Source organism: Saccharomyces cerevisiae, chromosome XVI (genome assembly GCF_000146045.2).
Source record: "Saccharomyces cerevisiae S288C chromosome XVI, complete sequence".
Taxonomy (NCBI): Eukaryota; Fungi; Ascomycota; class Saccharomycetes; order Saccharomycetales; family Saccharomycetaceae; genus Saccharomyces; species Saccharomyces cerevisiae.
Genome location: NC_001148.4, coordinates 143,604 through 163,703, shown reverse-complemented (window position 1 = coordinate 163,703; position 20,100 = coordinate 143,604). Strand labels below are relative to the sequence as shown.

At 37.3% G+C, this 20,100-nt stretch overlaps 11 protein-coding genes across 11 annotated transcripts, besides 1 other annotated feature; 5 read left to right on the top strand and 6 right to left on the bottom strand.

Moving 5' to 3' along the window:
* Positions 1 to 106: 106 nt before the first annotated feature.
* Positions 107 to 1,072, top strand: PGC1 (phosphatidylglycerol phospholipase; the record flags this gene model as incomplete). The annotated part of the gene is made up of 1 exon (NM_001184020.1): positions 107 to 1,072. One exon carries the CDS (start codon positions 107 to 109, stop codon positions 1,070 to 1,072), a length of 966 nt encoding a protein of 321 aa, NP_015118.1.
* Positions 1,072 to 1,363: an origin of replication (ARS1608; Putative replication origin; identified in multiple array studies, not yet confirmed by plasmid-based assay).
* TYW1 (putative tRNA 4-demethylwyosine synthase) lies at positions 1,363 to 3,795 on the bottom strand (the record flags this gene model as incomplete). The annotated part of the gene is made up of 1 exon (NM_001184021.1): positions 1,363 to 3,795. One exon carries the CDS (start codon positions 3,793 to 3,795, stop codon positions 1,363 to 1,365), a length of 2,433 nt encoding a protein of 810 aa, NP_015117.1.
* A 315-nt stretch (positions 3,796 to 4,110) lies between these two features.
* On the bottom strand, positions 4,111 to 5,862 carry RKM1 (protein-lysine N-methyltransferase; the record flags this gene model as incomplete). The annotated part of the gene is made up of 1 exon (NM_001184022.1): positions 4,111 to 5,862. The coding sequence occupies one exon, from the start codon at positions 5,860 to 5,862 to the stop codon at positions 4,111 to 4,113; it is 1,752 nt and encodes a 583-aa protein (NP_015116.1).
* Positions 5,863 to 6,110: 248 nt separating this feature from the next.
* IPL1 (aurora kinase) lies at positions 6,111 to 7,214 on the top strand (the record flags this gene model as incomplete). The annotated part of the gene is made up of 1 exon (NM_001184023.1): positions 6,111 to 7,214. The coding sequence occupies one exon, from the start codon at positions 6,111 to 6,113 to the stop codon at positions 7,212 to 7,214; it is 1,104 nt and encodes a 367-aa protein (NP_015115.1).
* Positions 7,215 to 7,491: 277 nt separating this feature from the next.
* SRP72 (signal recognition particle subunit SRP72) lies at positions 7,492 to 9,414 on the top strand (the record flags this gene model as incomplete). The annotated part of the gene is made up of 1 exon (NM_001184024.1): positions 7,492 to 9,414. The coding sequence occupies one exon, from the start codon at positions 7,492 to 7,494 to the stop codon at positions 9,412 to 9,414; it is 1,923 nt and encodes a 640-aa protein (NP_015114.2).
* A 249-nt stretch (positions 9,415 to 9,663) lies between these two features.
* NIP7 (ribosome biosynthesis protein NIP7) lies at positions 9,664 to 10,209 on the bottom strand (the record flags this gene model as incomplete). The annotated part of the gene is made up of 1 exon (NM_001184025.1): positions 9,664 to 10,209. One exon carries the CDS (start codon positions 10,207 to 10,209, stop codon positions 9,664 to 9,666), a length of 546 nt encoding a protein of 181 aa, NP_015113.1.
* Positions 10,210 to 10,554: 345 nt separating this feature from the next.
* On the top strand, positions 10,555 to 12,189 carry PUS1 (pseudouridine synthase PUS1; the record flags this gene model as incomplete). Its single annotated transcript, NM_001184026.1, has 1 exon — positions 10,555 to 12,189. The coding sequence occupies one exon, from the start codon at positions 10,555 to 10,557 to the stop codon at positions 12,187 to 12,189; it is 1,635 nt and encodes a 544-aa protein (NP_015112.1).
* Positions 12,190 to 12,373: 184 nt separating this feature from the next.
* On the bottom strand, positions 12,374 to 13,090 carry LEA1 (U2 snRNP complex subunit LEA1; the record flags this gene model as incomplete). Its single annotated transcript, NM_001184027.1, has 1 exon — positions 12,374 to 13,090. One exon carries the CDS (start codon positions 13,088 to 13,090, stop codon positions 12,374 to 12,376), a length of 717 nt encoding a protein of 238 aa, NP_015111.1.
* Positions 13,091 to 13,512: 422 nt separating this feature from the next.
* On the top strand, positions 13,513 to 15,135 carry THI6 (bifunctional hydroxyethylthiazole kinase/thiamine-phosphate diphosphorylase; the record flags this gene model as incomplete). Its single annotated transcript, NM_001184028.1, has 1 exon — positions 13,513 to 15,135. One exon carries the CDS (start codon positions 13,513 to 13,515, stop codon positions 15,133 to 15,135), a length of 1,623 nt encoding a protein of 540 aa, NP_015110.1.
* Positions 15,136 to 15,280: 145 nt separating this feature from the next.
* Positions 15,281 to 16,288, bottom strand: CBP3 (Cbp3p; the record flags this gene model as incomplete). The annotated part of the gene is made up of 1 exon (NM_001184029.1): positions 15,281 to 16,288. One exon carries the CDS (start codon positions 16,286 to 16,288, stop codon positions 15,281 to 15,283), a length of 1,008 nt encoding a protein of 335 aa, NP_015109.1.
* Positions 16,289 to 16,574: 286 nt separating this feature from the next.
* YPL216W (uncharacterized protein) lies at positions 16,575 to 19,883 on the bottom strand (the record flags this gene model as incomplete). The annotated part of the gene is made up of 1 exon (NM_001184030.1): positions 16,575 to 19,883. The coding sequence occupies one exon, from the start codon at positions 19,881 to 19,883 to the stop codon at positions 16,575 to 16,577; it is 3,309 nt and encodes a 1,102-aa protein (NP_015108.1).
* Positions 19,884 to 20,100: the final 217 nt, after the last annotated feature.

The following is a 20,100-nucleotide window of genomic DNA, read 5'->3' as shown; positions in this document are numbered from 1 at the left end:
TTTAGATCTTTTAGTATACAATTAAGGGAGATATAAAATTGGTGTTGTTGATGTTACTAGTGTTATTGATAAATAAGAAGTGTAAGATAACAACAAGGACACGAGGATGGTTGAAATTGTGGGCCACAGAGCTTTTAAAGCAAGATATCCTGAAAATACGCTACTAGCATTTGAGAAGGCTTATGCAGCAGGTGCTGATGTAATAGAAACGGATTTACAAATGACCAGCGATGGTATGGTGGTGGTAAACCATGACTCAGACACTGGTCGGATGTGGGATAAGAACTTGGTGATTGGCGAGTCGACTTGGGAGGAGGTTAAGCGATTGCGCTGCAAAGAGGATGGTTCCTTAGCAATGATGACATTGAAGGAAATTCTAACATGGGCAGTGTGCCATCCAGGAGCTAAATTGATGTTGGACATCAAATTTACCAACGAGAAAATCATCATGATCAAGACCTTTGTTATCATGTTAGAGGTTAAGAATGATCTTAAATTTTGGCAGGAGAGGATCACGTGGGGGCTTTGGTTGCTGGATTGGTACGATTTCGGTATTGAAACTGGTGTTCTGAAGGATTTCAAAGTTATTGTGATAAGTCTGTCTTTAGATATCGCCTCGCAATTTGTGAAGCGCTCTTTGACACTGAATGATCCTCACTATAAACTTTTTGGTATCAGCGTCCATTTTGTCTCCTCGTGGACAAGCCAATTTAGATTGAGATTACTACCTGTGCTTATGAAGAATGATATCAAGGTCTATTTATGGACTGTCAACAAACCTATAGATTTCAAATATCTGTGCGAATTGCCTATCCATGGTGCTATCACGGATGATCCGATCAAGGCAAGAAAGTTATGCGATGGTCATACCGTGGCGAAGAAGCCTACTGCTGAAAAAAAGTTTGTTGCGCCCAGTCTGGCATCTGTAGATGGGCTAAGATTCCATGCTTTTATCAAAGTTTATAACATCCTTTGCACGCTTCTATATTCCAAATGGGTCCATATTAAGTTGTGCGGTTGGTCTATTGCTTATGTGATTTTTTTGTTCCTTCGAACCATTCATTTTCTTTGATATCCATTCATTGACGTGAATATTATTCTGAACACTTTCTCTTTTACTTCTATATATATTTATGTTCGTATCAAAATCATGATATTATAAAACAAAATTTTCGAACCCTTTCTCTCCGCGAGATTTGAATAGTGATATTTTGGACTAAATCATAAAAAAAGAAAGAAACGATAATGTTAATAGCCATTCATACTAATTGAACACTTGAATTGTTCTGCTCTTTATTTCGAATAAATATATATATATATATATATATACGTGATATTACTCTTAATATATACCAGTATCTTTTAAGCAGGAATAGGAGGGAGAGGCGTCTCTCTCGTTGTAGTTTCTTGATTTTCCTTATTCTGCTTTTTCTTATCTTTTCTGTACACTCTTGTATTCCCTGGTGCAAACCCACCATTGCCAAACAATGCCCATTCGGGTGTCTTTTCTAAATAGTCCATGTACGTGAAGTCTTTGCCCGAGTTTAGCAATACGAAAAATTTATCAAAATCGATATGTGTATGCCATTCTCCATTAATTTTGAATTTCGTGTCTGCAATTAATAAACAGTTGGAATGCGCATGTTCGGCAGCCAAGTCGTAATGTAATCCACGTCTTTGTAATTCCGTGGTAAACGCCTTCACAAATTTTACACATTCCTCGTAAAATGGAATATTCTGCATTGTCAAAGGATTACCATTCCCATCAGATGAGCCACTAAACGTGGCGCCTTTAACTTCAATGAAACCTGGTAAACCACGTTGGACCAGATCTGCATATGCACTGACATCACCCATATTGAAACCTTTCACTAAAGTTAACCTGAAAACTGTCCTTTGATGGTTTTGTACAGTTTTCAAAATCTCTAAGCATTCTACCATTCTCTCCCAGAAATCTTTGTACAAAGGTCTATCCACTTTTTTCAGCTCTGTCTTGGTGGGTGCGTCAATAGAAACATATAATTGTGTTACTTTAACAATATTTCTCAAGGCCTCTGGATGTTGGGCATTGCACACAAGGAAACTAGTTATGCCCTTTTGGTGTAATAATTGGATAAATTTATTGATATGAGGATAAAGAATAGGCTCGCCGACAAGAGACAAGGCACAATGACGAACTTCAAACGCTTTCGCAAATCTTTCTGCAATAACACCGGGCACACCTCTCATCTGTTTGATCATGGAATAGTGTCCCTTCAGAGCATTTTCTAGAATGTATTCTGGTTCATCTACTTCCCATCTCCAGTTTTTTGACACGGGATTTGTACCATGCCTCCAACAGAAAACGCATTTGGATGAACATGCCAAAGAAGGAGTCAATTCCATGCATCTACTGGACGCGATATTGAAGAGCGATTTTTTATAACAAGACCCTTTACCACGTAGTTCATTCTTAGTCCATCGGCAGATCTTAACGCCTGAATGGGAACCAATAACTTTGTAACCTTGCTTTGTCAAGTTCTTGTACGTTGGACTGTCTTTCGCCACCATTTGTTTGATTTCATCTGCGCCTGAAAACTTTCCATTACTACCCTTACCACCAATATCTTCTACATCGCCTAATTCATCACTACCATTACCTTCTTCTTCATCTTCCTCAGAGTCTGCGTTTTCATCATACTCATAAATAATTGGTTCATCATCTTTCAAAGTCTCTGCTAACAATGATGTCCACTCATCGATTTTGGCACTACCTCCTGTTTTCATACAAACTTTGCCTAAGGGGAAAATTCTCCTGCCACCTAAACGAGAAATCCAGTGATCGGCCCTTTTGGCTTGATAACAAAACTTTTCAGGCCATGATTCTGAATCACCAAGCCCCAAAACTGTGTAGCCAACCAATTTTCGTAATGGGAAACTATCTACTCTAAAATCATTCGCATTCTCTTCAAGAGTTTGTAAGAAATAATCTAGAGGGCAATCGATATCATAAGACGGTAAAACAAGCACATACAATGCATTTTCAACGGGAACATTTATAAAATAGTCATCGAAATCGGATAGATCGTCAAGGTTCAAAAGTTTTGGCTCATTAGTCAATTCATCCAATTCCTTTAGTTTGTCGTAAACGCTCTTTGCAGCTTTCGAAGCTGCACCTTGCAGGGAACTATATAACACATAGATCTGTGAACTCAAAAGCGTTTCATTCGAAATAGTCAACGCGCTCTTGATCAATCCATCTGGACCTATCTTCTTTGAAACACTTAATTTTTTACCTACTCTAGAGTTAGACGAGCTATTTTTCGAAAAAACCTTGGGGGTACTCGACCTTTTCTTAGTGGGCTTCCTAAAAACTTCTGTAAAATCCACAGTAACAGGGTAATTTACGGCTTTCTCAACTTCAGTGGCAGTATTTTCATTGTCACCAATATTCTTTTTAGAGGAACAACATCCTCCTTTCTTTCCACCTTTAGATGAACAACACCCCCCTTTCTTTCCACCTTTTGAGGAACAGCATCCTCCACCTTTACCACCACCGTTCTTCTTATCAGAACAACATCCGCCAGTTTTTTTTCCTCCATCCGCAATCTTCTTATCACTGCAACATGGCTTTTTCTGTTGTTTGTTCAAATCGAGCTTCTCTTGACTATCTTGACTACCACCGCTGGCTTCATTGCAATAAATACCATAACCTACTATAATGACCAGCGCTATCGAAAACCTTCCGCCAAAATATAAATATGCAGCGGTTAACGCACCAACTACTAACGCACCAGCTACACGAAAACCATCCATAATTTACTTACTGTTACAGTTATTCCCTATTGTTGATCAAATGGATGATAGGGCAAGCTATAGAAATAACTATGGGTAACTTAAGCTCTGCTCTAGAAATAACGAAAATGCAGAGTAGTCACTATATAAGCTCATTTCCATGTTTTATACACAAATATCGGGCATCGCAGCTCCATGGCGAAAAATTTCATCGAAGCCATATTCGGATACCCGGGACACTTCTGACCAATGAGAACCCAGTTTGTTAGTAAGTGCATTTATTAAATAAGTGCAGATGTAATTACGTACTCTACTCTAACATTCTATAAGGAAAAGCTACTTACGTACTAAAATAGTCTCTTCGGTTGTAGATGAAGTTCTGGTAAAGGAATTGTCTACTACAAACTGAATCGCATGATCTACTTCGGCCAAATCCACATCGTCTTGCTTCTCGAAGTATGCAGTATGGAAAGCCTTGGCATCATCTGAAATATATGCAGTTTGCTTGAAATTAGTATACTGCTGTCCAACCCATTCATATTTGGTGGGGTAAGAATTCTTTTTCGTTTTCAGTAGAATCCAAAGTATCAATAAATCATAAGTAGATTCAAAGATGACCTCTTCACCATCTTCGTTGCTGAACAGCGAAGGTAATTCAGTTTCTGCAAAAGCAGGGTCATTCTTAAGAATTTTGCTCATGGTTAGCAATTGGTGCTTGTTCTCTGACAGCATTGTTTTTTCTAGTTTTTTCAACCTCGTTAAAGCCTCTTTTAAAATTTGTTTTTGACCTTTAGTATAAACGTCAGCACAATAGACTCTGTAAGGATCAATTGCATAAGAGTCATCAGTTGCAGGTGGTCCAGTAATGCTGTTGAGTTTGCTCTGCAATGCATTTCGTAGCATTTGTATACCCTGCAAACGGGCTCTCAAATCGTGTAGATCCTCCTCTTCGGCCTTAGAAAGGTAGGTAAAAAGATCCAGTAATGGTTCTAAACATTGTTCATTTTGTATGTTAATGAAGTAAGTCACCCCATTGATGTAGTCTGTAGCACTACGAGTAGCCTTCTTTTCTTGCTGGACACAGTCTTTGTTTTCAAAAGCATAAGTGGTGTAATCCGAAAGTAAGGGCAGCTTCAAACTAGGTTCTGTTTCAAGAATTGTAGATACCACATCTAATGGCAATTTAACTTTCAAAGCCACTGAGTCAAATATGTTGTCTTCTAAAACAAATCCATATCCAGAGAGTAACTCCTCATTTCCCTTACCGCCATAATTATTTGATAGTTCTCGTGATTGGGAGGCGGTACCGATTTTTTCATAACAGAACCACCCATTTTCAGGATACCATTTGACTTTGGAACGGTAGTCATGATTTAGAAGATCGACGATGGGAAGCAGTACAATAGAGTTGTCAGGACAGTTTCTGTTTAGCACATATTCAGGGAATGCTCTTGAAATGAATATAAGGTGCGACCATAAAAATGCAGGAAAAGAATACCAGATAGTTGGTCTTTGAAGTTCTGTTATCTTCAAAATCTTCTCATACAAAGCCTCATATGTCAACTCATCGAGATTATGGAAGGTCTGCACATCATCTGCCACTCTTTCCAAGTCAAACATATCTGAAGAACTGACCAGTTCAAACCACTCTTTAAATATACCTTCGAACTTTTCATGAATCGAATTCCCTATGTTTGTAGATGATAAACGCTTCAACTCGCTTGGGTTCCAGACCAAGGGCGAATTTAGGCGGGAAGGCAATGCATCCAAGTAAGGTTTAAATTTATCATTCACACGAACATTGTCCACGATAGTATCATTATCCCTATCAAATTTTATTTTTGCGAAGAACAACTTCAGCCATCCGTTGATATTCTTAGTGGATTCACTTAGCCCAAAAAACTTCATGGGCAGATTCCTTGAAATGACAATCTCGGGAGGAATCTTGATGCTGGGATTGTCTATATCTTTTTCACATACGCAAATAATGCCCTTAAGATCGGTATATAAAAACTTGAGTTCCTCTGGCACTATTACACCAAATGACGCACCCCACTGAAGTAGTGCTTTTAACGCATCTGATGACATGATAGTCTTCTCTTGTATCTATAACCTTTGTGCTCCATTTTCCGATACAGCATTGCTTATTGAACAGTAAGTTTAACTTCACGCGTTTTTCCTGTAAAGCGCTTAATTTGTTTACCATTCTATAAAAACCTTGAGCTAAGGCCAACTGATGCAATTGCTCAAGTGAATGCATAAACAAAGCAAGATCATTCTTAGCGCAAAAAAAACTGGGATTTTGAAATACAACAAAAGAAAGAAGTAAAAAGGGAATGCAACGCAATAGTTTAGTAAATATCAAACTAAACGCTAATTCGCCATCGAAAAAGACCACAACAAGACCAAATACGTCCAGGATCAATAAACCATGGAGAATATCCCATTCGCCGCAGCAAAGAAACCCGAATTCAAAAATACCTTCACCTGTAAGAGAAAAATTGAACAGATTACCTGTAAACAATAAGAAGTTTTTGGATATGGAAAGCTCCAAAATTCCATCACCTATAAGGAAAGCGACTTCTTCCAAAATGATACACGAAAATAAGAAGCTACCTAAATTTAAATCCCTATCACTCGATGACTTTGAACTGGGGAAGAAATTAGGAAAGGGTAAATTCGGTAAAGTTTATTGCGTTCGGCACAGGAGTACAGGATATATTTGCGCACTGAAAGTAATGGAGAAGGAAGAAATAATAAAGTATAATTTACAGAAACAATTCAGAAGGGAGGTAGAAATACAAACATCGCTAAATCATCCGAATCTAACTAAATCATACGGCTATTTTCATGATGAAAAAAGAGTGTACCTGCTAATGGAATACTTAGTCAATGGGGAAATGTATAAACTATTGAGGTTACACGGACCCTTCAACGATATTTTAGCATCAGATTATATTTATCAAATTGCCAATGCCCTAGATTATATGCATAAAAAGAATATTATTCATAGAGATATTAAACCTGAAAATATACTAATAGGGTTCAATAATGTCATTAAGTTAACGGACTTCGGATGGAGTATAATAAATCCGCCAGAAAATAGAAGGAAAACTGTCTGTGGGACAATTGACTACCTTTCTCCAGAAATGGTGGAGTCAAGGGAATATGATCACACTATAGATGCATGGGCTCTTGGCGTCCTGGCGTTTGAACTACTGACCGGTGCCCCTCCGTTCGAAGAAGAAATGAAAGATACTACATATAAAAGGATAGCAGCACTGGATATCAAAATGCCCAGTAACATTTCTCAGGATGCGCAAGATTTAATACTTAAACTACTAAAATACGACCCCAAAGATAGAATGCGCCTTGGAGACGTAAAAATGCATCCTTGGATACTAAGAAACAAGCCCTTTTGGGAAAATAAGCGGTTATAGAATTAAAGTATGACAGAATCGTTTGAAGGGCACTATTAATCACTCCCGCACATATCACATAATACTAAGTATCCATTTCTAATATTTCATTACTCTTTTCGGCATCGTATATTGCGATATTTGATTAAATTTTCTTGTTCATTTTTTCCTCTTTTCTTTCGCCTTTGTCGAAAGAAAAGAGGAAAACAAGCTGAAAATTGCTATGCATTAAAGTAGCAGATTTACTTTGTTGAGTTGGTTCTGATCAATAATAAGAGTAATGAAAGAAAGCAAAAAAATGGCTAAAGATAATTTAACTAATTTGCTCTCTCAATTGAACATTCAATTGTCTCAAGACGAGCATTCGCAGGTCGAACAGACTTGCGTGAAACTATTGGATTCTGGATGTGAGAATCCAGCGGATGTATTTAGACGTTGCTTAGTAGCTGTTATCCAACAGGACAAGTATCAAAAGGCTTTACATTATTTAAAAAAATTCAAACATATAGATGACAAGTACGGTCGCAAATTTGCGCTAGAAAAATTGTACATTTTCTATAAATTGAATATGCCAGATGAATTCAACACATTGTACACAGCAATTATCACAGATGATCTCGATACGGTACTAAAAAAGGATATCGAGTCACTTAGAGGTATCCTACATGTGAGAGCTCAATATTGTTATAAAAATGGGCTGTACCAAGAAGCTTTTAAAATATATCAACATTTAGCAAGTCACAATGAGAAGGATCAGGATAGTCAAATTGAACTCTCTTGTAACGAAAGGGTTCCGCTATCCGTTGCGACAGAGTTAATGAACAGATCACCCTTAGTTACTCCTATGGATGAATCTTCCTACGATTTATTATTCAATGAATCATTCATCATGGCATCCGTAGGTAAATATGACAAGGCTATCGAACTATTAGAAAAAGCGCTTCAAGGAGCCACGAATGAAGGCTATCAAAACGATATTAATACTATTAAATTGCAATTATCATTTGTTTTGCAAATGGTGGGGAAAACTGCACAAAGTAAAGAAATCTTAAAGGGCTTATTGCAGGAACTGAAAGCCGATTCTCCATTCTCTTTAATTTGTCAAAATAACCTAAATGCGTTTGTTGATTTCTCTAAATACAATACAAACTTCAATTTACTGTTAAGGGAATTAAACGTAGAAAAACTAAACACTTTTAATTTACAAACCTTCACCCATGAACAATGGTCAAACATTCAACGCAATGTACTTTTCCTGCGTTTGTTCAACAATGTCAAAATTCACTCTCAAGAGTCCCTTTTATCAAGAACGTTCGATAAATACTCTAAGTTAGTTGACAATGTTACTTTGGAAAGCTACAAGACGCAGGCCAAGAAACTTTACCACCACACTACAAAAACCATTTTAAGTGGAACAGATGGAAGTACGATTGGAATATTACTACTGACTATCCAATTGCTAATAATAGAGAAGGAATGGGAAAATGCTATCAGAATAGGAGAATTATTTTTAAATGAAAGCTGGAAATCGTCCTTTGAAAAATTCAACGATTCACAAGCCATCGTGTGTTACATTTTATTTGAATTATACAAGATTAAGGGAAGAAACAACTCCAAAAGTGTTCTGCTTAAAAAATTAGGCTCCGTGAGAGTCCAATTGAGCGGAAAAATCCAAGAAAACATACCATTTTGGAAACACGTCGGGTTTGAATTATTGTCCATGGGTAATGCTAAAGAATCGAAGGCTTTACTCAGAGAGATTTCAAACTTTAGTAAAGGCGATGCAGATGTCCTTGTTGACAGAGTTGTTTCGTCAGATTCTTTGGATATAGCACAAGGTATAGATCTAGTGAGAGATATTGATATTGATAAATTAATTCAACTTGGTGTGAAACCCTTAGAATCGTCAGCAAAGAGAAGTAAAAACACCGCAGTTAGCAAAGTTCAAAAGAGAAAAGTTTTAGAGCTAAAGAAGAAAAGAAAGATTAAACGCCTCGAAAAATTTTTACAAGGTCGCGACACCTCCAAATTACCTGATCCTGAAAGGTGGCTGCCATTAAGAGACAGGTCTACTTATAGGCCAAAGAAAAAACAACAAGGTGCAAAACAAACTCAAGGTGGTGCTATGAACAAAAAATCAGAACAGGCCCTTGACATATCAAAGAAAGGGAAGCCCACTGTTAATAAAAAGCCTAAGAACAAGAAGAAGGGCCGTAAATAGAGCGTATAAAGATTTTTGTCATTAGTAATCCTCAAATGTTGTCAAGTTATGTAATATTGTATATGAAATGGAACTCGACTAATTCAAAAGAAAGGTCATCGAGGGGTTAGGCTCCCCATTTTATCGAACAACTCTTTCCTTTTAAGCGCTAATTATATGATTCTTTATTATACAGAAAAAAATACATTGTGAGAGATAACGCAAGCTGTAAGTGAAATGTACACGGGAATTCATCATCAGTCCTTCCCACTAAGTAAACAAGGTGTCTTCATCTCTCAAATACTCACCAATATCTGCTTGTCTGAAAGCAACTATACCAGTGGGTTGCATGTTTCTTGACTCAGAAGTACTTTTCGCACTGACACCGAACCCTAATGGCACATCATTCATTGCAAACACAATAACACCGGCGTGTTCTGGTATATCATCAGACATTTTACCCACATGTGCCTTTAACACATGATTACCGTATAAGAATGGCATCTCCCCATTAGGTTTAATCCATATCTTATATTTGGCATGCTTAGCCAATACTGTCAAAGAAGTAATATGTAACCTGAATTTTCCAGTTTTCGTGAATTTACCTAAACAAATACCCAGAGACATCAAGTTAGGTCTTGCTACACTAGTAGCCAATTTTGCAACATGATCGGGTACGTAATATACTCTATCCTTTTGTAATCTGAAGACATGAGGAAGTTCTTTATTATCCACTAAAAAAGAAATATTTCTACCAATATAGCCGGCGAGTTTTTCGAAAACAACCTTGGTCTCTTCTTCTGTTAGCTGTCTCATTATTGCACCTAACTATAGTTTCCCTCAATGGTTCTACTACTCGGAAATCTAGAATACGATCCAATCACTAAACCGTCAATTACCTCAATAATACATTGCTTACTTTAGTTCTAAGCTCATCGCATATTTCAAAAATTTTCATTACCGTACAGAGATATATTATTTTGATGCGGGTAACTATTAGCCGCTGAAATAATATTTTCTTTTTTTTTTTTTCTTTTGGCTTTGAAATTTTTCACTTTTAGTCATCGCTATAGTTCGAGAAATTTGAAATACAAGAAGTACTAAAAAAATAATAAAGGACAATAAAGTGCTAGTAAATAACAATTATAAGTGATATCAAGGATGTCTGAAGAGAATTTGAGGCCTGCCTATGACGATCAAGTTAATGAGGATGTCTACAAGAGAGGCGCTCAGAGCAAATTGACCAAAGCTCGTAAGGCAGACTTCGACGATGAAAAGGACAAAAAAAAGGATAATGACAAACACATAGATAAAAGACCAAAAAGCGGTCCTCGTTTGGATGAAAATGGCAATCCACTTCCCAAGGAGCCTCGTCTCCCAAAGAGAAAGGTGGCTGTTATGGTTGGTTACTGTGGTACTGGCTACCATGGTATGCAATATAATCCACCAAATCCAACCATCGAGTCTGCCCTATTCAAAGCATTTGTTGAAGCAGGTGCTATTTCCAAGGACAACTCCAACGATTTGAAAAAGAATGGATTCATGAGAGCTGCAAGAACTGATAAGGGTGTCCATGCTGGAGGTAATTTAATATCATTGAAAATGATTATTGAAGATCCTGATATCAAGCAGAAGATCAACGAAAAGTTACCGGAAGGGATAAGGGTATGGGATATCGAGCGTGTGAACAAGGCGTTTGATTGTAGAAAAATGTGCAGTTCACGTTGGTACGAATACTTATTACCAACTTATTCACTCATTGGCCCCAAACCTGGTTCTATACTTTATAGAGACATCGAAGAAAGTAAAACAGAATTACCTGGTGTATTAGATGAAGATTTGGAATCCAAAGAATTTTGGGAAGAGTTTAAAAAAGATGCGAATGAAAAATTTTCAACAGAAGAAATCGAAGCTATATTAGCATATGTTCCGCCCGCAAGAGATGAATTTGATATAAATGAAGAACTATACCAGAAGGTAAAAAAGTACAAGCAATTAGAAAATGCTCACCGTAGAAGATATCGTATATCCGCGGCAAAACTGGCCAAATTCCGTGCTTCTACAAGTCAATACCTTGGCGCTCATAACTTCCATAATTTTACATTAGGCAAGGACTTCAAAGAACCAAGTGCCATTCGATTTATGAAAGATATAAAAGTATCTGATCCATTTGTTATTGGCGATGCCCAAACAGAATGGATTTCCATCAAGATTCACGGCCAGTCTTTCATGCTACATCAAATTCGTAAGATGGTATCAATGGCAACCTTAATTACCCGTTGTGGTTGCCCCGTCGAACGCATTAGTCAGGCTTACGGACAGCAGAAGATTAATATTCCGAAGGCACCTGCATTAGGATTATTGTTAGAAGCTCCAGTATTTGAAGGTTATAATAAAAGACTAGAACAGTTTGGTTACAAGGCGATCGATTTTTCCAAATATCAAGACGAAGTGGATAAGTTCAAAATGAAGCATATCTACGATAAGATCTACAAGGAAGAGGTGGACGAAAATGTTTTTAATGCGTTCTTTAGTTATATTGATAGTTTCAACAAGGTTACTGGAGCACAGGGAGAAGAAACTGCCGATAAATCGGGACCTGCTGTGCAAAAGAGTATCTTCGAATTCTTGACAGCTAAGGGTATCCCAGGTCTTACTGATGCGCCCGAGAGCAATAAGAAGATTAAGCAAAGAAAAAGAATGGAAGAGGAGGAAGCTGCTAGTAAAAAGGCTGAAATATCCAGCACCACTCAGAGCAACGAACCTGAAGTACAACCGGAAGCGGCAGCTAATTAGGTTGCCCTTTCCTTCTTTCTTACCAACTTTAATTTCTAAGGCATTGACATTGAAATTGACATTGTCCTCTAATGTTTATAGAGCACCATTATTTGTTTTCGTTTTATATATTATTATATAATGGCACAGAATAATTTATAATTCTTTTTTTTTAAGTCATTGAACAGTCGCACTAACCAAAAGATTAAACACCACCAGAGAGTAGTTTTTCCAGCCTGGCAATCTCTTCTAAAGAAGTAGCTTCTGCTAACTGCTTTTTCAATTCATTTCTTCTCTCTACTGTCATCTTACTCACCACCAAATTCATGATCTCCATCGTTTTATCTCTGGATCCATTATCTCTTATTGCAGTATTTACTGGGCCCAACGTATCGCCGTCCGCCTGCCTTGGAAAGCTCATTGCGCTCTTTCTTTCCTCAGCTGTTACGTTTTGAAAGTCTAAAGTCTCTAAATGCGGTACTAATCGAAGTACATGTTCTCTATAATTGGCTAAATGACATACTTGATTCCCTATTAAAGTTAGATTCTTCAACGTCCTGGGCGCTCTACGCAACCTTTGAAGATCTTCAAACCTTCTTATGCTGTTATTCGATAATGTAAGGTTCTGTACATTCATAGGCAATAGGCGACCGTCTACTTCAACGATATTGTTTCGGCCCAACAGTAATGTATGTATATCGTCTCTTCTTGATAGATCTGGAATCATGATAAGGTCATTGTTTGTCAAATCCAAGATGTGCGTAGGTTTGGTCAAATGCTTTAAGCTGGATGGCATGGATTCTGAATCCGTTTCTAGCTGCAGGTCTCTTAAAATAACACATTTATCCACGTTATACTTGCCATTAAAATGATCAACATAATATTGCGGAGCATCAATAACTATGCTAGGGGTGAACTTCATTATTGCTTATAAAAACTGATATTTTCCAAGTCCTGTAGTTTCACTTCGACCTGTTGAAGGCTTGTTGGATGCAGAGTATGCGATTGGCCTAATATAAGTAAATGTCATCTATGATAAGAAAAAGACTAATAGGGCTTTTTCCTATAATTAACTAGGGTCTGTCGAAAATCAACTTTGAAAACCAGGAACAAAAAAAAGATAGATAAGGTTTATTTCACTCTTTTAGGGCAACATAATTTATGCATATTATAGGAAAAAGGCAATCGTAAGAACCTATTTAGCAGGTGTAACAAAATCAATACTACATATATTTATAGCGGCAACGCATCCATTTACTTGTGGAAGCGCCTAGTTTTCGATCTAACCATGGTTCTCAAGACCAAATCACTCTGAAGCTAAATTATTTAAATCAAACAGCGGAAATGGTATTTACTAAGGAAGAAGTTGATTACTCATTATATCTGGTTACAGATTCTACCATGCTTCCACCGGGAACTACTTTATGTTCTCAGGTTGAAGCTGGGTTGAAAAATGGTGTAACGCTAGTTCAAATCCGTGAAAAGGATATTGAAACAAAAAATTTCGTTGCAGAGGCTTTAGAAGTTCAAAAAATATGTAAGAAGTACAATGTTCCACTTATTATCAATGACCGTATAGACGTCGCTATGGCAATTGACGCCGATGGGGTTCATGTGGGCCAGGACGATATGCCAATCCCAATGGTAAGAAAACTTTTGGGCCCTTCTAAAATTCTTGGATGGAGTGTTGGTAAACCTTCGGAGGTAGAGACATTGGCTAAATGGGGGCCAGATATGGTAGATTATATTGGTGTTGGTACTCTTTTCCCTACATCAACAAAGAAAAATCCTAAGAAATCACCCATGGGTCCTCAAGGCGCCATTGCCATTTTGGATGCTTTGGAGGAATTTAAAGCTACATGGTGTAGAACCGTTGGTATTGGTGGTCTTCATCCTGACAATATTCAACGTGTGCTTTGTCAATGTGTTGCTTCAAATGGAAAGAGATCGTTGGATGGTATCTCTCTAGTCAGCGATATTATGGCCGCTCCAGATGCATGTGCAGCAACCAAGAGGTTGAGAGGCTTGTTAGATGCTACCAGATACCAATTTGTTGAGTGCGAGTTAAATAATACATTTCCGACCACAACTTCAATTCAAAACGTTATATCTCAAGTATCAAACAATCGTCCATTAGTGCAACATATCACCAATAAGGTTCATCAAAATTTTGGTGCCAATGTCACTCTAGCTTTAGGCTCATCTCCTATCATGTCTGAAATTGAAAGTGAAGTATCTGAACTAGCAAGAATCCCAAATGCTTCTTTACTGTTAAATACCGGATCAGTGGCACCTATTGAAATGCTAAAAGCCGCAATTAATGCTTATAATGAAGTAAATAGACCCATCACCTTTGACCCGGTCGGGTACAGCGCCACTGAAACAAGGCTCTGTCTAAACAACACTTTGCTCACTTACGGCCAATTTGCTTGTATAAAGGGCAATTGCAGTGAAATACTGTCTCTAGCCAAGTTAAATAACCATAAAATGAAGGGCGTCGACTCTAGCAGCGGCAAAACGAACATCGACACACTTGTGCGCGCTACACAAATTGTGGCATTCCAATACAGGACTGTTGCTGTTTGCACGGGTGAGTTTGATTGCGTTGCTGATGGTACTTTTGGAGGCGAATACAAACTTTCATCAGGAACAGAAGGAATAACCGCTGAAGATCTTCCATGTGTAATAATTGAAGATGGCCCAATTCCTATCATGGGTGACATCACTGCAAGTGGATGTTCACTTGGTTCTACAATTGCTTCCTTTATCGGTGGGTTAGATTCCACTGGAAAACTGTTTGATGCTGTGGTTGGTGCTGTCCTATTATACAAATCAGCTGGTAAGTTGGCTTCCACCCGTTGTCAAGGAAGTGGTTCATTCCATGTCGAATTGATTGACGCATTATATCAATTATTCCATGAAAATAAACCAGAAAAGTGGTCCGCTTCTTTGAAGAAATTCAAATAAACTATTTACAACGTAATGATTTTATAAACTGATTAAATAAGGAAGAAAGCCCAAAAAATTGGAAAAAACTTAAGGAATTTGTGCGGATAGTATCTGAAGAATAAATAAGTGTTTTCATAAGTTTTGAAGTTACAAACTAGCTCGTTTAGTTTGTATATGACAGCCTACTTCTCTCGCTTGGTAAGGTTTTAGGATCCTTGTCTAGAGCTTCATATTTTGCAATGGTCTTGGCCTTCAACTCTTCCTCTTGCTTTGGTGTCAGTTTTTCGACCTTCACCCCAGGAGGAACAAACTTGAATTTACCTGTGGCAAACTCTCTGTCTGATAACCTGCTTAGAACATATAGTTGAGAATAAATGTATCTCACAACAGACTCTAAATGAACCATATCAATGTTCTTTCTTCCACCAAAAAGATTTCTCCAGACAGCTGTCGCAAGTGTACCATCATCTGTAGCAAATCCTTCATCATATGCAAATATCGCTCCTCTTAATTGCGTATTGAAATCTTTCAAATATTGATCTGCGATTCTACCAGAATTAACTTTCATTTCCTCGAATAATCTCAGCTCAATGTCAGAAAATGTTCTATCTACCAATTTCTGCTGATAGTTTCTGCCGTATTTGAAAGGCATGGCTCTCATACGTACAAAAAGTATCCACTCGTGCAATACAGTGATTTGAAACCATTGTGAAAAAGTACGTGGTAGCTTCAAATCCTCGTAAAAGTATTTAGCAGTTTCTGATAATGGCTCGTCCTCGTATTGTAAACCTTGCTCTTTACAAATTTTATAATAGTAAGATCCTGCAACGGGCCCTGCCCTCACTCTATCCATATCTAAATGAAATGCTCGAATTACTAGTTCACCCAAGGCTTCTTTCCATTTGGGAAGTTCGTACTTTGACGATTCATATTTACTATGAGCTAGAGGAATTTTATTCTGAGCAGTTTTCACTGGTGCTTTATTGCTTACATCTAGTGGTTTCGAATTCAGATGTGAGCTTTTTGCTAAAAGCTCTGGCGAATCTTGTGCAGTTTCTTTATTTTGCTTGAAAACACATGTTTGATGCAAATAAGCTCTCGAGTAGTAAAAAGGGGACTTTCTAAGGAAAACAGGGAGTCGACCTGAAGTAAATCTATTGACTGACATCATCAAGTGTTGGAATAGCTGAAGAGATTGTTACGGAGATCATAGTGTTTGCTAAATATTAATCTTACTAATGCGTCAGTCGAGGACCAATTTTGACGTTGTTTTCCTTGCTGGCTATAAATTCAGAAGAACGCCGGGTAAAGCCTAAATACAACTCCAGTCAGACGCCCTGAAATGGGCCAATTTATATACGAGGAATAATGAATGGTGAAGATTAAATAGTAAAAGATATTTCTAATATCTTTCTAAGGCGTATACAGGAAGAGTGATTTGAACTGCAGAGTTGTTTCTAGTTGCGTTCTTCATCCTCTCGTCGTCTTGAAATAAGTTGACATTCAATCTCCTCTAATATACCCTGCACATCAAGATGTGCAGCTTTATCTACTCGTTGAGAACTTATCCCATAGCCTGAAACATGACTAATATGCTTATACCTCTGATGATTTAAAAGCTTCGTAAGAATATCCTCTTGCCTTTTTCTTTTCGTTTCAACTATAAATTCGAGGTCTATCGTCCTCAATTGTTCGAAATGAAAATTCAAAGGATAAATCAAATTTTGTTGCTTTTTGAGAAGTGCTCTTTCACATTCTCCAAGGTGAGCTACGTCTTTTAAAATCGCTTCCAAAACGAGATCATTCTTTGTCCTTGATAGTTTTTTGGAAATTTTCTCCATGTTGGAAAAATGTTGGCCGTTGGATGTACAAGTTGTCTCAATTCTTTTCAGTTCAGGAAACGTGAACTCGTTATTTTTCAAAAGTTTGTGATTTTTTTTGAAGGTTTCATCACATTCAATACGCCTTTTAATTTTGAACTGTTGCTTGTATGATACTTCAATACGGTCCATTTTGGATGTCAAAGCTTTCTTCAATTGTCCCTCATTTTCTCTTAAATCATCCAACCTATCTACTAACATATGTATATCTTCTATATCGTTGAAGAAAGCCCATTGATGATGAGAGAGTAGGAGCTTTTCTGGAGTTTCTGATATAATTTTTTTGTCTATGAATGCCGGAATAGTTGGCCTCATTAAGATACCGTTTGAATTAATTATCATGAAATTCTCACCTTGAGCAATTTGATAGTAAGACCCGTCTGTCGACCTAAATATTGAAAAGACTTCTTTTGTCGCGTAGGCAGTACCTTTTGCTTTAGCTAACAACTCCCATTTTTTCAAAGATTCGACGTCGACATCTAAGCAAAAGTTTATATCCGCTTCAGAGGGTCCTTGAACCCACAAAAAACAGCAGTTGTAAAGTTCCTCATTTTTTTCACTGATGGCTGATGACGATCCATTTGAGTCCATCCAATAATATCGATTTCCATTTCTATCTTTACCCAAAATCTCTAGTCTCTTGATATCGCTCTGAATCAATTTTGCCTCTAGGAAGGCGATATCTTCCATTAAGTATGCAATTTTCACTTTAAGGGCATTGACCTTACCTTTACATTCATCTGATCCATATCGGTTCATTGAAACGTTGCTGTGAAGCTTCACGCGATTTTTGGTTAACGTTTTTAGTTGCCGTTTCAATTTGATATACTCTTTTTTTGCACTATCCAACTTTAAGCGGATTCCATTGCACAGTTTTGGTACTTTATCTACCAACTCCTTAATATAACTCGAGAAATTGGACGCAAAATCTACGAGAACCCATAAAACATCAATTTTATCTTTTATAGATAATCTCTTGCGAAAGTTATCCCAGAGCTCATCACCTAAATTTACAAAATTCATGGATAAAGGTAGTATTTTTTTTGTGATACATTTTGCGACATCACTATATGCTATCATATGTGTATTCTGTTGCAAGATTCCAAGGAGACAGATCAACCAATTGCCGTTGCTAAAGTTTTTATTGTGCAAAAGTTTAACCCAGCTAGTATCTCCATAGTTCAAACACTTTTCTATAGCTATATCAATTTCTGTTTTATTTCCTTCCTCCTTTCGCTTTTCTTCAGTCCAATTGTCCATCAGATTACAATTCCAATCAGGTTCATTATCCGTCATCAGACACATTAACGAGCAAACTATATCAATGTAAAGTATATTCACTTTTTCGTACGATTGAAACTCCATATCGTCATTTTTTAGAGGCTTCCCTTTAAAAATGGAATACATTACAAATTCAGTACTTTTATCCGTTATAAATTTCCTCATTTTCTGGTTTCTGGTGAAATTGCTAGGTATTCGTTGACTCTCATCTGCATTAAAGACGTTAGCCTTCTCACGCTGGGATACGTTACTACTGGTCACTTGATTATATATTTCGTTTCTTGGCTTCTCATTTGTGAAACTCCCTTTGCTGTTGTAAGTTTTAAGAAAGTTTATTTTGACATATTCATCTACTAAAGCCTCCGGACTAGTACACTTGATAGTAGTAAGGAACTGATCAAAATTAAAATGTGATAGACCAATAAAACGTCCAAAAAAGCTCAGGAATTGATAAACAACCAATAGTCGTTCCGTTGGAAATTGACTGCACTCTTTGAACCATTTTTGATCGATATTCTTATATTCTAAGGAGCTATCTAAGTAGCTGATATTTTCAAATGGTATCGAAGGCCCAGTGAATGGAAGCTCCTTGTCGTCGACGGTTCCCTTCAAATCATTGTAGGCAAGGGAGTTCACATTATCGTAAATGTGGTCAAATGAGACTGAAATCTCGTCGTCAATTGCTTTTATTTTAGATAGTGACGTTTCCGACGTTTCCGACGTTTCCGACGTTTCCTTCCAGTCAGCAGGTTCAACATCGCTCTCTGGTGGTATAGTAAGAGGAGTGTAAAGCTCGGAAGAAGATGAGTTCATTCTATCCGGCAAATAATCAATCATATTAGGAGAGCATTTAGGGTTTACATCATATCTTTCTATATATTCTTGTTTCACCCTCCATGGTGCGTGCTCCTTATTCGATACTTTTATGAGTATTTCATTAAGAAAACACGCAATTATGAATTTAGAAAAGTGTGATTCTGGCCTTTTAATTTCATTCTGGCCTACAATTAGGGCCGCACCTTTAGATTCTCGATTCAGGCATTCTGTGATTAAATACAGTGACAATTTTGGGGCAGAAATTTCTCCCTTTTCACTTTCCATCATCCCGTTAGATTGAAACACATCCTTGACAAGGAACAACGTGACATTGTTTTCAATAGTTGGTGATTCTACCAAGTTAGGCTCTCCTTCTTTATAGGTAATCAATGCATTTTTTTGGATAGTTTTCAAGCACACCGTATCGCCTATAAAGAAACGGTTACTAAAACGCTGAAATGCGCTTTCTACAAGGTGTCCTACCTTCCTTATCGGACTGAAGTTTGCGAAATTTGCTATAGCCTTCCTTAGTTCTTTTGGTAAAAGATATCTGACCTTTTCACGGTGCTGTTCTTCGCTTTTTAACGCCTTGAAATACGAAAGGCCATCTTTTCCACTAATCTCACAGGTGAATATATCCCTTTTGTAAAAATCTAGCTTTTTTAAATCACTGTCATAATCATTTATACGCTCGCTACTTTCTTTAATCACCCATGGAGTTTCAGAGAAGGAATCAGCAGACTGTCCTATTTCCTTAGGTTGTATTTTCCTTCTGTTAAGCAGAACCATTTTTGCTTTGAATTTAAAGTACGGCTAGAAGAAGAGCCAAACTAGGGATTGCGATTTTTACTGAATGAAAATGATTGTCTCTCTTACTAAGTCTGCTAACATTTATCAGGTTCATAATGTTTACTATTGAAGTGGCGCGTTACAAGAAAACAAGTCATCCCATATTGAAATGACAACAAATAGAAAAATACACATAATTCCATATCGCTAAATCACA